Source organism: Astatotilapia calliptera, chromosome 5, assembly GCF_964374335.1.
Source record: "Astatotilapia calliptera chromosome 5, fAstCal68.1, whole genome shotgun sequence".
NCBI classification, from domain to species: Eukaryota; Metazoa; Chordata; class Actinopteri; order Cichliformes; family Cichlidae; genus Astatotilapia; species Astatotilapia calliptera.
Window position 1 is genome coordinate 5,263,800 of NC_137426.1, and position 14,070 is coordinate 5,277,869.

The following is a 14,070-nucleotide window of genomic DNA, read 5'->3' on the forward strand; positions in this document are numbered from 1 at the left end:
ACCCTTGAAAGTAAAAACCTAACACTGCCACATGAACAGTGTCTGTCATGGAAATGAAGACAACTGGACTTCTTGAAGATATTTCACATCTCATTGAAGAGGCTTCTTCTAAAATCTGATATTTAAACCCAGTGACATTTTCCTCTTGGGTCACATGCTGAGGTAACCTGGGCTCATGTCACCCTGTAATCATGTAGGTCAATAACTTTGCAGTACCTCGAACATCGGTTTTTAGAATCTCTAATTTCCTGGTTAGAAATAAAATTGAGGTTATTTTACTCTATCTTAAAAATCTTTGACTACATGCTTAATCTGGATGGTATTACCTTTGCCTCCAGTAGCATCTTGGAGTCTAGGGCATGTCTTTCAGTGAGACCATGAACAAATATGTAGGACTGCCTTCATTCATTTACGCAATATCCCTAAAATTAGAAGCATCCTATTTCAGAGTGATGGTGAAAAACTAGTTCATGCATTTATTACTTCTAGGCTGGACTTAAATGGACTCCTCACATAGAAAATCCTGAGTAATCAGACCCCATCGTATCTTAAAGGCCTCATAGTATCATCCCAGTAGAGCACTTCACTCTCAGACTGGTTTATCAGTGGTTCTTAGAGTGTTTAAAAGTAGAATGGGAGGCTGAGCCTTCAGCTTTCGGGCCCCTCTTCTGTGGAACCAGCTCAAGGGTTTGGATTGGGGGAACAAACACATTCGCTTCTTTTAAGATTAAACTTAAAACTTTCCTTTTTAAAAAAAAAAATAGTTAGGGCTAGATCAGGTGACCCTGTATCCTCTCTTAGTTACGTTGGCTGCTCGGGGTTTCCCATGATCCATTGAGTGTTTCTTCTTCAATCACCTCTTTTCACTCACTATGTGTTTAATAATAATTAGTTATTAATAATCTCTGGCTCTCTTCCAGACGGTGTCTTTTGTCCTGTCTCCTTCCTCTCACCTTCTCACAGCAGATGGTCGCCCCTCCCCAAGCCTGGTTCTGCTGGTCGTTTCTTCCTGTTAAAAGGGAGTTTTTCCTTCCCGCTGTTGCCTAGTGGTTCATAGAGGGTCCTGTGATTTTTGGGGTATCTTTCAATGTAAAGCACCTTAAGGTGACTCCTGTTGTAAATCCATCCATTCGCTTCCCCTTGTCCTTTTCAAGGCCGCGGGGGGCGCTGGAGCCTATCCCAGCTATCATAAGGCGAGAGGTGGGGTACACCCTGGACAAGTCGCCAGTCTGTTGCAGGGCTAACACACAGGGGCAGACAACCATTCGCGCTCACACTCACACTCACACCAATGGACAATTTGGATTAATCAATTAACCTATCCCCACAAACTGCATGTCTTTGGACGGTGGGAGGAAGCCGGAGTAACCGGAGGGAACCCACGCAAACACAGGGAGAACATGCAAACTCCACACAGAAAGACCCCAGAATGATGAACTCAGGGCCTTCTTGCTGTGCGGCAACAGTGCTAACCACCATGCCACCGTGCTGCCCCTGTTGTAAATCGGTGCTATATAAATGAATAGGACAGAGAAGCCTTTGGTATGAGAGCTGAAATGTCTTCACGGACCAAAAAGGAAGTCTAGTTTGGCTCCAATCTAGTCTAGTTAGCCTTCACATGAAGGCTAACCTTAAAAATGACAACAGAGACGGGATTATCCAGAATGCTGGAGAAACTAGATATACAAAGACACACAACGTCAACAAATTTGGGATTAACCCTTTAAAGCCTAAACCATTAAATAATCACCATAAAATTCAATTTCTTTGAAAATTTAGTGTTTATTGAAATTGTCCAAGCGCTCCAGCGCCCCCCGTGACCCTGAAAAGGATAAGCAGAAGCGAATGGATGTGTAGCCGGATGGGCTATTTGCTTACATTTGCTTACAGTTTGTTGCTTTAAAATGTATTGTGCTATTTATTGATGTTTTTCAGGTGGGGGAAAAAATCACACTGATGATGTAGCGCTCTTAAAAACTCAAATATCTGAAATATGATACACTGGGCATTAAAGGGTTCAGATGCAAAACATACACAACAAAAACCTGGGATTGTAACATCGTGTTTGTTAGACATGAACAAAATGTCCACTTCACATGAAAACAAGAAGCCGTGGTCAGACGGCAGGGAGAGAGACTGCTGACAGGACCTGATTTGTGTTGCTGTCAAAACACAAAGGTTAATGAATTTGGGAATGTAAACCAACCAAAGAGAAAAGATAGTATTACATGCACGACTGCAGAGGGCAAATAGACACAGAACAAGCACACAATTTCACATATTATAGGCTTTTCAATACCTTAGAATGGTTCTCCACGTTCTGTGTCTATTTGCCCTCTGCAGTCGTGCATGTGCTCCTTTATGTTCTGCTCAAACAGGACAAGAGGGAGATCAAAAAGCAATCGGCGGTGAAATGTAGAGACACAGGACGAGGGAGCCTGAGGGTCAGCGTGAAGCGGGGTCGGAGAAGTTGGGCTTATTGACAGGTTTGTATGAGATGTGTTACTGCAGTCACCCTCGGGGATGCAGCTCACTATAGAACAAGTAAGGCAGAAACCAACTGGAGAGATTAACCTCTGTGTGTCGATGAAAGTGAATGAAAGATGGACTCGAGGGAATAACAGAAACACACTTGAGTGACTTGCGGATCGGTACCGTTTTTACAGTCTTTTGATTGCACTCTCAGTCAGCTGCTTACATTAAATGATGTTTAAATCGATAAATCAACGTTTTTTACGTTATTTTTGCACTGCCTTGACTGCTTTGGTCACTGTCACATTTAAAATCTGATCGGATGACACCCAAAGAGTCATGAAGAGCAGATTATCTGAATCATCTTAAATCCTGCCCAATCACAGCTATTTTTTTTACTTTAAGAACTTTGATTTAAAGCCACTTTTTAGGACTCAGAGACAGCTTGTATACTGGATTATTATGTTTGAATAAACAAACCTTTGGTTTTATATATTTCAGTTGCTTACTGACAGAAAATACCACAAAAACACTAAACAAGTGTTAGATTAGACAGTTGTGCACGGTAATTTTTTGCAAATGTTACTGAATTTTTCGAGGCTAGCATCAACTGGAAATTAGTAGATATTTAACATATCAAAAATGTTCATTCCTACTAGACTCTACTTGTGTAGCTTAGCATAATTCACAACAATCCTTATTCAATTTCGGCAGGCCCGAAATTCATCCTCTGTTTGAAACAAGATGCTTTAGCTCCACCTTAAACCAACTTTCTCCTCATTGGCTGACCTTTGCAAACAGAAGGTTTAAATAGCAGAGGGGTGGGGCTGGTGTGTTCCCATCCACAGATGGCCATATTAAGCATGGCCGCTCTCACTGACATGATACAGATCCAAGGGTAGAAAACTAAATTTAGAGCAGTCTGAACTCTGGGCTATTTGGAGCTTTCTTGAATTTGCGATTGTTTTTTAAAAATATTTAAGCTGCCACTTATCTCTATAAGAAGGTGAAAGTGGCTGAGATCGGACTGAAGATTGAAGCAGTCCACAGCTTTACTGACCTAAAGTCTAAACATAGCTCAGTCATTGGCCTGGTGTCGCAGAACAATCATAGCTCTCGAAAGACAAAACACCTTTTGTAGCCCGGCCTCAGTATTTGTGCGATGTCTCGCACATCAGCGCAGAAATCAATAGTAACACCCATTCTCCTGCTGTGTGTTGTGCATTTTTGTGTGTTCCTGTATGTGCGTGACTCCTGTGGCTGAGCTCATGATAAGTGCTGGAGTATTTTTTTTTTTTTGCTCCTGCACTTGATTGTGCTGCTGACAATAGCAGTTAATGACAGCCCAGAGTGGCTGCACGGTTCGACTGCTGGGGGAGGGGAGGACACGGAGGGGAAAAACCCATTTTCAAAAGCATACATGGTTTTTGTTCCTAAACCTGTATGCAACATGGCCAGCGGTTGCCTCTATTAGACTGCAAGCACTCTCCACGAGCACGGCGAGTTTCAATTAAATCAAAGCTGTTTGAAGGCCTGCCGACATCACAGGGGCTGAACAAAAAGCTTTCAGCAGGTTGTGAATGTAGTCAATTGCAAACAAGATGTGCATTTCAATGACTCATTCAGAGTGGATGGGAGAGGAAATGGAGGGGTTACGCTAATAAAAACACTGGGATGCATTAGAATAAACAAAGCATCGCTGCTAATTTAAAAATAAGGGATTCCCTGTATCACTCACCTGAATTTGTTTCATCTAATCTTTTGATCCAGTCTCTTGTTAAAAGAAATATAGCAATTTACGCTATCAGAAGAAGCACTTGGCATATTTTTTTAAAAACATAAAGGTTAGCAAATGCAAATAACTTCAGGACAAAAGAAATAACAAAATATTCCAGTGGGGTTTTTTTGTTCGTTTTTTTTGCTTATGGATACAAAACCTACAATTCATGTTTTTCTTCTGTACAATCTTAGCTGATTTTAAGATGCTTCTGTACTGAATAAACTATGGTTACATTAATTACTAGAAGAGATCACATCCTCTGTTAGATGGACAGTGTTTCTTGAATGGCAGATGGAGTAAAGTTAGCTTTTTGCCTGTGACTACGGTTTAGTGAAAGGCCTAGCAGCAGCTCTTGAGCTCGGCAAAGCCCTGGGTACTAATGAGAGGCTTGAAAACTGAAAAAGGTGGAAGGTAGGGTACAAAAATGAGAAAGAAAACCTATGTCTCAGGAAGTCAAATCTAGTCATGGAACCAGAAGAAGGTATATGGGTTGTGAAAATCTGATTGAAGTACACCTTGAATAAACATTTTGAGTCCATCTGGGTCCAACGACTTTTTAGCGATAATGTTTAACTAAAATAACATACGGTACATGACTTTAGAGAATGTTAATCAAAAATAGCATTATTGGGAAGGAAATATTATCTGCTGACAAAAAAAAAGTCTTTGTCTGACTAGACGGTCACAATGATTTGTCAGCTACAGCCTTACTTGTGCTTTTTTGTGTGTGTAACATATTTTGATAACGAAATCAAAATCTGAAAAGTACTCTTATGATCTCTGTACCCACAGTTACAGTTTTTCTCAGTCGCTTTGGTGCATTTCTCACAACAGAATTAAACATTGCACAACAGTTAGTTCAACCACCACAACATGTAGTCGTTTTGGCACAACCCTGTGGCGGTTTCACGTTCACTGCGTCCAAAGGCAAATGCCTTTGGACATGAAGCAGTTGAGTGAGTACAAATATCTAAAGAATGGTCACGTTTGACTTCCTATTCATCACTATCTCCTTTCTTTCATCATGAATGTCACAATTATTCATACTTGTACCGGCTGAATAGTCATTGTCCTTACAACTAATAGTCTTCATTGCATTGCTTGTGTCAGTGCACTCAAAATTGCTGAACAGCTTGTCAAACGATTCATACACCCATTTTGAAAACCCTATTTTGGAGGAGTTCCCATGAAAATCTCCATAAACTACATGTCTCAGGTGAACCTTATCTCACACTAATGAAAATTGGTGTGTGTCACTCCTACTTGCAACCAATGAAAAGCCTCTCCTACCCAGTCACAGGTGAACCGCGGCACAGCATCCCCCACTCCACAAGTACATATATACTGTAATGTAAACCAACAGACAGGATTGGCATGAGGTGCATACTGAATCTACAAAACAGCAGAACATGGAACGTCAGCCTCGTGGAAGAGGAGTGAGGATCGGTGGAGGACGAGGACAAAGCCAGGTGAGAAGAGGCCAACCACATAGACACGTTCCTGACGAAATCAGGGCAACACTTGTGGATCATGTGATAAACCATGGCCTCACAATGGCCGAGGCTGGTCGAAGGGTGCAGCCAAATGTTGGGAGAACTACTGTAAGTTCTATCATCCAGACATTTCGTCGGGAAAACAGGTGAGCACACCGTAATCTAGTTACAGTATGCAGCACAAACTAATTTGCTCTGCACTTTCATAGTCATACAGGAGACTTGCATTAGGACATGACCTTACAGATCCTTACACATAGACGTACTGTAACTGAAGCGCAGACTTGGCCCAGGTGTGGCATAGTGTGCTGTGGTACAATACAGTAATGCTGTAAAGAAAGGAGTTTTGAATGATAGTCCTGTGACAATCACTGTAAGCATGTTTGCGCTTACATGTGTGTGTTTTCCCATCTGCATCTCAAAAAGGACTGCCAGACAACCTAGAGGAGGTGGAAGAGGTCCACTTATGACTCCGCAGCAAGAGGAAAGAATTTGTGCAATGGTGGCTGCAAACAACGCTTTGAGACTGAGAGAAATACAAAGAACTGTCGTAAACGATGACACCATCTTCGGAAATATTCAGTCAATATCAATTTCCACCATAGACAGAGTCCTCAGACGGAATGAAATGTCCATGAAGCAATTGTACAGAGTGCCATTTGAACGGAACAGTGATCGAGTGAAGGAGCTCCGTCACCAGTATGTACAGGTAACACATGTTCGCATATGTACCTCTGTTCACTGTAACAGTTTAGGCCATGTACTCAACCTACATTTATGCATGTTACTGTAATCCTATGTACAATTCCAACTGTACAATCTGTTCTGCCAAATGCACCATTACAGACCTGTCTGATTCTCATCCTTTGTAAAGCATATCCTGGAGTTGGAGGCCAGGGAACCCCTGCACATGTTTGTATATCTTGACGAAGCGGGATTCAATCTCGCAAAAGGCAGACGGCGTGGACGGAATCACATTGGAGAAAGAGCCACCATTGATGTCCCAGGCCAACGAGGAGGGAATATTACAATGTGTGCCGCAATCTCAGAGAATGGTGTTCACACCCATATTCCTCGTATTGGTGCATACAATTCACAACACCTGTTGGCTTTTCTGGATGCTCTTCATAGGGACCTGATCCCACAAAATGGAAGGGATGATCCTGGTGACAATCGGACAATGTATGTAGTGGTTTGGGATAATGTAAGCTTCCATCACTCTGCTGTAGTCAGGCAGTGGTTTGCAGCACACGACAGGATGCTTGTGGAGTTTCTTCCTCCTTACAGTCCATTCCTGAATCCAATTGAGGAGTTTTTCTCTTCCTGGAGGTGGAAGGTATATGACAGGCATCCACATACCCAAATGACCCTGCTAGCAGCTATGGATGCAGCTTGTGATGACATCACAGCAGAGTCCTGCAGAGGGTGGATTCGACACTCCAGAAGATACTTTCCCCGATGCATCGATAGAGCTGACATACGCTGTGATGTTGATGCAAATATGTGGGCAGACAGACGGGAGCGTCTAGATATCAATGATTGATATGCAGCAGTGTCTGTTTTTCAGTTTGTTTTTTTTGAGTCGTAACTACTGCAGTGAGGTTTACTGTCTAGGTGAGTTTGTTTGCTGTAAAATGTTTGATTTACTGTATTTCCCCAGTTTGCACAATGCTGTGAACAGTTTCAATTAAATATTATCAAGAGTGCATATGGAGTGTCTTGATTGTCCTTTACAATTTATGGTTTTCAACATGCCATGCATGCGGTCCGGACTTGACATGTCATTGGGAAGCACCTACAAAGACATCCGTCACAATGGGAACATGTTCAGACCATGTGATTTTGTGACCAAAGGTGCTGGTCTAATGACTTGTAATTGTGACAGCCCTGACACTTTGTTTGGTATCAGTACTTGCTTTTGATGAATGTATTGTCTGTTTTGCTCAAGGGATTTGTTGTTGATGCATTGACAACTTATTTTGGACACCTGACTTTTCTTTTTGATGGAGTGACTCACTTTTGCAAGTTATCCACCATGTTTTGCAGTTTGCACTAATTGTTTTGAGAAGTGCCTTAGTAGTGGTGGAGAGTTCAATTCTGTTGTGAGAAATGCACCAAAGCGACTGAGAAAAACTGTAAACAAGTGACCTGGTGATGCTGTCTGTGTGATAAACAGGAATCTGTAGTTAGCATATCTTAGCTTAGTTTAGCATAAATATTGACATCAGAGAAACTATCAAAAGCTTCCTGCGCATACTTGATAAGGGAACCTATGAGCAAACTATCTGTTAATTTACAGCTGGTTTAAAAGTAGCGTGTACTCTATGCTGTCACAAGTGACTTCACAGCTGCTGGCACGACTGTGTTGCACTTTCCCGCCATTTCAGTGACGATTATACAGCGGGAGATGCTAACAGTTTTTAAAGATGAGGCTTTCAAGAGAAAACTCGGAGATGTCCTGTGACATGATAGTTGTCGCCACTCAGTTAGAACTTCCACATCAGTGCTGGTGTGAGTTTGTGTTGTTTGTTTGTTTGTGTGGGGTTTTTGCAGTTTCTTTAGAAAGTCTCTTCTTTTCACATCATTGCAGCATCTCCCTCTGTATAATTTGGAAATATCTGAACTTGTGTTCTTCTGGCAGACGGTACAGAAGCCTGCAGACCAGGACCAACCGACATAGGAACAGTTTCTTTCCCCTCGCCATCTCCCTTCTAAGAACCAAATTCCTTGTATGTGTCTGCACATATACTTGGCCAATAAACACGATTCCGATTCTGATATATGATTAAAATGGAAGAAAACTTTTTGTACAATTGCATCTTCTACCCAGCAACCCCACCTAAGCCACCTTAGCCAGGTTACAAGCTGAACCAAATCAAAGCCTGGCTAGCACCAGGAGTAGTGACATCACTTTTGCTGTGTGCTGCTGTTGGTGAAGGTAGCATCGGGTATAAACAGGCCTTTGTGGGACTGTGGTGATGATACAGTCACCACACACAATAACCAACTATAATCTATGCCTTAACATTCAGGTATTGGCTATTTGGAGGAATTTCTGTTATAGCGAGTAATCATTTATGGAAGAAGGTATGTTTTAAAATTCTAATTAAAAAAATAAAGACTGTCTCCAGCCAATAAATTTAATTTAATTTCTGTTTTCTTCTCCATATAAAGTGTTGAACCTGCACACGACCAAAGCTTGCTCAGATATGATTTGTATTTTTATATGCCAATATTTGTTTAGATTGGTTCACACCTAAAGTTCACTGAGTACATAACTAAGTAACAAAGTTTAGAGGGTTGGTTGGACATTCAGACTGTGTTTAAATAGTGTTTATGCTAAGGTAGCCATGCTATAGTTCATATTTAATGTATGTTTATATAATAATGTGACGATTTCAATAAAAAGCCAACATAAAGTGTCTTAGTAAACCACCAGAACAGCTATAATTATTTACGTTTCTACAAATCAAAGGAAGAAGTGAACACCAATCTTGCTACAGATGTTCCCTGATTTGGTCTTTTGGTGATGATGGTTGAGACGACTAATACGCTTATCAATAAGTGTTTAGCTGAGTTGAGATCTGGTGATACGCTTCACATATTTTTTACTCATCAAACCATTCAGTGACCACTTTTTTATATAAACAGAGACCATGGGATAAAAATGATCATTTAGAATAACTATTGATTGTGAGTGAATCTTTCCTCCAGTAAGACAAGTGGACACCAGCTGTATCCCTCCAAGCCACCAGATCCCATCTCTGACATCAGAAGGTGAGACTCTTAAACCAGATACCCTGTTTTTCTATAAGGTGGCTACATGAAGCCATGTACATTATAAGTGCTTTAAAAGATGAACAGAAAGCTTGACATGCACTGAGCTTATCAGGCTCTCACTCAGGGAGTGTGTTGTGCTTCAGTATGAAACACGTGTGAGCCTTTCAGCTCTCTCAGTCAAAGTGCAGCCTGATTCAAGCGTGGGAATCCCTGTGAGAGCGACAAGACGTCGCTGCTTTCATGGCATAAAACTTTAATGAGAACAAAACTGTTACACATCCGTTAAGCAGCCACTGAGGTCTGCTCCTTTATTGACTTGACTCTGGGTGACAAGACCACACACACACACACTGTTAGACAACAAACACACACGAGTAGGAGTTCTAACTGTGTTGGAGGTTGGAGATTAGGTGAGATAGATATTTATGGTTCTTGCTGTGCTATTCACCTTCATACAAACATTATGTCTGACAAAAATGGAAATGAATGGCTAGAATCATTTTTAACTGATTAATGGAGCATTTTAAAATAATAATTAGCTCTGTTAATAGACTACTCATGTATTTTACCCGAGGGCAAAATACATGATCTCAAGTGTCAGATATACACCAGATACCCTACATCATTTGAGCTGAGAGAAAAACACGCATGCCCAGGTCAGAACTGTGTCTGGTGATGGCTGAGATTTTTTTTTTTTTTTTTTTTTTATGCTGGCAGTGTGTGAAAAATCGATGGTATAGCTTTGTGCCAGCCCCGGGCCGTGCAGGTCCCAGCGGATTGGCTCCGTTTATTGTGCTCAAAAAAAGGCAATTACAATGTTAATGTGTCACAGCAGGAGAGTGAACCCGAGCCGATCCAGCAAGGGGGACGTCAGAAGGTGATGGAGAGAGCGGAGTCACTGTGGGTTAACAGCAAAACAGCGTCTGGGGAGCGTTTTATATCAAATACACAAGCAGGAGGAGAAGGAGTACACTCACCAATGCTTTCAGTTTATATTAATGATATAATATAATATAATATAATATAATATAATATAATATAATATAATAGATAGATAGATAGATAGATAGATAGATAGATAGATAGATAGATAGATAGATAGATAGATAGATAGATAGATAGATAGATAGATAGATAGATAGATAGATAGATAGATAGATAGATAGATAGATAGATAGATAGATAGATAGATAGAGTAGAAGAATTCCTCTTGCTATTTGTCATTGTTGTCGTGCAGACAGAAGCCACCAAGCAGGACTAATACAAACCCATCAATGTGGAAGTCTCACGGGAGCCCATAATAAGCCATTAAACAGGCGCATTAGGAGTAATGAAAAGGCTCTTAGTGGTTTACCACTGCAGGCCACCTGGATTACTCTTCGTGGAAGTGGGCGGCGGCTGTGGTTGTCTAACGGCTCGGCTGCAGCACAGTGAGGTCAGAAAAAATATGATAATGTGAGCTCTACTCTGCATATCTATACAAGCTTTAAATGCTTGATTTGTAATTAAAATGTTTAAACTAGGGAAATTACGCACAGACGACGTGGCTGATACGGCAAAATTACGCATTCATATGAACACATTTTGACGAGGACCTCCTCCTACAGAAGGCACCGGTAGCCCACTTTGAGGGACACCTGTCTCAGCTGTGCTGACTGCTGGTGTCAGTTTGACTTAAGTGTTTTTTTGTAATGCGAGGTTTAAGCGGTAATACCCATAAAGTTAATCTCACGCTTTTTTCTGGCCTAATCTAAAGTTTAGATTTCAGGTATAACTTATAATAAAGTTCCCTGAACCCAAATCCTGCAGGAATATATATAAAAAAGACAAAAACACTCGGCTGAAAGTGATGCGTGGTTCACGTGGCACAGAGAAATATTCTTTTCTCTCTGCTTTCCAAACGATTCACAGCAGACAACACACAATCCAGTCGATAGCACAGGCAGAGCGCTACCTGTGATTGTGATGCAAATGTTAATGGACTCTGAGGTCCTCTGATTAGCCTGATGTGGGCTAATTTCCCTGCTCTAATCCCCAGAGAGCGAAGAGTGCCATTTCACCGTCCCTTATTAATTGAGGAGTGTTGGGGTGGTATTTTCTGCCTCGCTGAGCAGGCGCAGCAGCCGGACAGTCGTGGGTTAAATGGAAGGTAATATGGCACAGGATCCAGAAATCTTAACCAAAAACCCCCACATTAAAACGGCCGCATGTGCGCGTTTTGTTGGCATCGCTGTCTCGTGTCGGCTCGGCTTGGTTCGTGCGCCAAACACACAAATAGTGGCACAGTGCCATATCTTTCTATTGTTTCATTGAAAACATTCATGGCTGAACTGCAGACGCTGCAAAAGCAAAAGTTGACTATAATTGTATTCAGCGATGCCATGGTAACATAAAACCACTGTTAATCTTTGACACTGCACCGGCGTAAAGACGTCAGAAGCCCAACATTAGCCTAAGTATAATTTTCCTTTTGATCCAATAGTCTGGTTTATGGTGGCCAACAAAAGCAAACTGCCGCCCCGGTTTATTCGGTTATTTATTTGTTCGGCCTTGTTCTCGGAATGATCTTTCTGAGAGAAAATGTTTCCTGCAATTGAAAATTATTTTATGAATCGAGAAATGGGGAGGGGCGGGGTGGGTGGGGGCCTTGTGCCAGCTCACCCATGTGTGTAATGCGAAATTTTTAAAGAAAAAAAAATGTAGGGCCGGGAGGGGGCTGAGACACTGAGGAGAGAGATGGGAGGGAGGGAAAGCTGTGCATGCGGTGGGGGTGCGTGGGCTGAAATACTGAAATAAAATGAATCTGAGGACAAACTGAGATCACGATGCAATTTTGGATTCTTCCACCACAAAAAAGGCCGAATGGCAACGTAGATGACTCGAACATGTGAGTCAACATACAAAAGCAGCGCAAACTAGACAAAGAGCTTTGATCGGCCATATCTGTGTCGACAGAGATGTGGATCCTCCTGGGACGTGGCACCCTGACCCTCTGACGACTCTCGGGATGGGTGATAAACTGGGGGGTGGGGGGGGGGGGGGGGGGATCACTTTCTTGCAAGGATATCACAGCAGCGTGCTCGGATACAAACACAACGAATACTAGCTCATTCTGCCAGTTTATCATTTTATTATTATTAATAATAACAATAATAACAATAATAACAATAATAACAACAACAACAACAACAATAATAATAATAATAATAATAATAATAATAATAATAATAATAATAATAATAACAATAATAATAATGTGACATGACAGAAAAAGGGCTCTTATTTGTTTGAAAGTTGTTTGTTATCCTTGTGCACGATTTTGCGTCCCCATGCATGTGTGGGACTCATCACATGACCATAAAACCAAACTTTTACTGCAGAGTCAGACCAAATATCCACAAATGTATTATTATTATTATTATTATTATTATTATTATTATTATTATTATTATTATTATTATTATTATTATTATTATTATGTGTACAGCAGGTCGTGAGGAGGTCTGCAGCCGCTGTAACCTGCTGGCTGGTGGTGTCACGGCTGCTCTTTTCATCTCGCAGCACACTTCATCAGACAGTGCGGAGCGCAGATCAGAGGAGGGCTGCAGCCCGCTGATAACAGCCTCTGTCATTAACTCCTTCATTCAGGCCAAGGGAAAGCGGCCATTTTCGTTCCCACAGCTGGAAGTTTAAAGGGAAAAAAGGCACACAAAGGCGCGTTTGCCTCGTATTTTCTGATTCAAACGCACTGATTTAAGCTTTTAATGCTGATGCACAGGCCCGATAAAGAGCAGGCCTGCACTCCAGTCTGAGCCAGTCAGCGCGATCGTCGTGATGCAGTTTGGCTCCGGGGTGGATTTGGCTTGACACCGTTCAATTCTGCTACAGAGAGAAGAAAAATACATCTTTCTAGCTATTTTGCTAAAAGGTTTACATCACGCGTTTCATTTGAAGCAAAATGGTTAATTATAGTTTAATATAATGGCTCTTAATAGTTATGGAGTGTTAAAAAATACTGGGAAAAAACAGTTTGATATTGTCTGATTTTGTGGTTGCTGTTTGCTGATGGCCAACTGGAGATGAGTCAGCTGTATTTCTAGGGAGATGCATTTCTGGTCTTATCGGGTTACAAGCTATTGAAGAACCCAACGTGAAAGCTTTTAATAGGCCGCATTATTTATTCTCAGGTCCAAGTAAATGCTCTCCCAATGGAACTCACACAGACAGCAATGCAGCACACTGTCTGTTAGTTCAGGCTTCTTTTTTGCTTTTTTCTCGTACCGAGCAAGGCCCCGGCTTTGTGTTACGGCGATGAACTCTGATACTGCAGCCTGGGGAAACACTGAGCATGGTGTGCACATCGCACAAAGTGCTAGTGACAAGGCAATGTCAACAAACCGTTTACAGCAATTTGAGCCTTTGTTACCGCCTCACTTAACCTACATTTACAAAAACAAATAAAAGCCGAAGGATTTCAAGCATTTTTTGTAAAGATGAGGAGAACTCAGATCAGCCAAAAGTTAAAATAAGGATATTTATTAATTC

General features: G+C 41.4%; 1 protein-coding gene across 1 annotated transcript; it reads left to right on the forward strand.

The window, feature by feature from the left end:
* The first annotated feature begins 5,731 nt into the window (after window positions 1-5,731).
* LOC145428837 (uncharacterized) lies at window positions 5,732-7,453 on the forward strand. The gene is made up of 4 exons (XM_080301589.1): window positions 5,732-5,891; window positions 6,172-6,454; window positions 6,620-6,927; window positions 7,033-7,453. The coding sequence occupies exons 1-4, from the start codon at window positions 5,806-5,808 to the stop codon at window positions 7,286-7,288; spliced, it is 933 nt and encodes a 310-aa protein (XP_080157715.1). The 5' UTR covers window positions 5,732-5,805; the 3' UTR covers window positions 7,289-7,453.
* The last annotated feature ends 6,617 nt before the right edge of the window (window positions 7,454-14,070 follow it).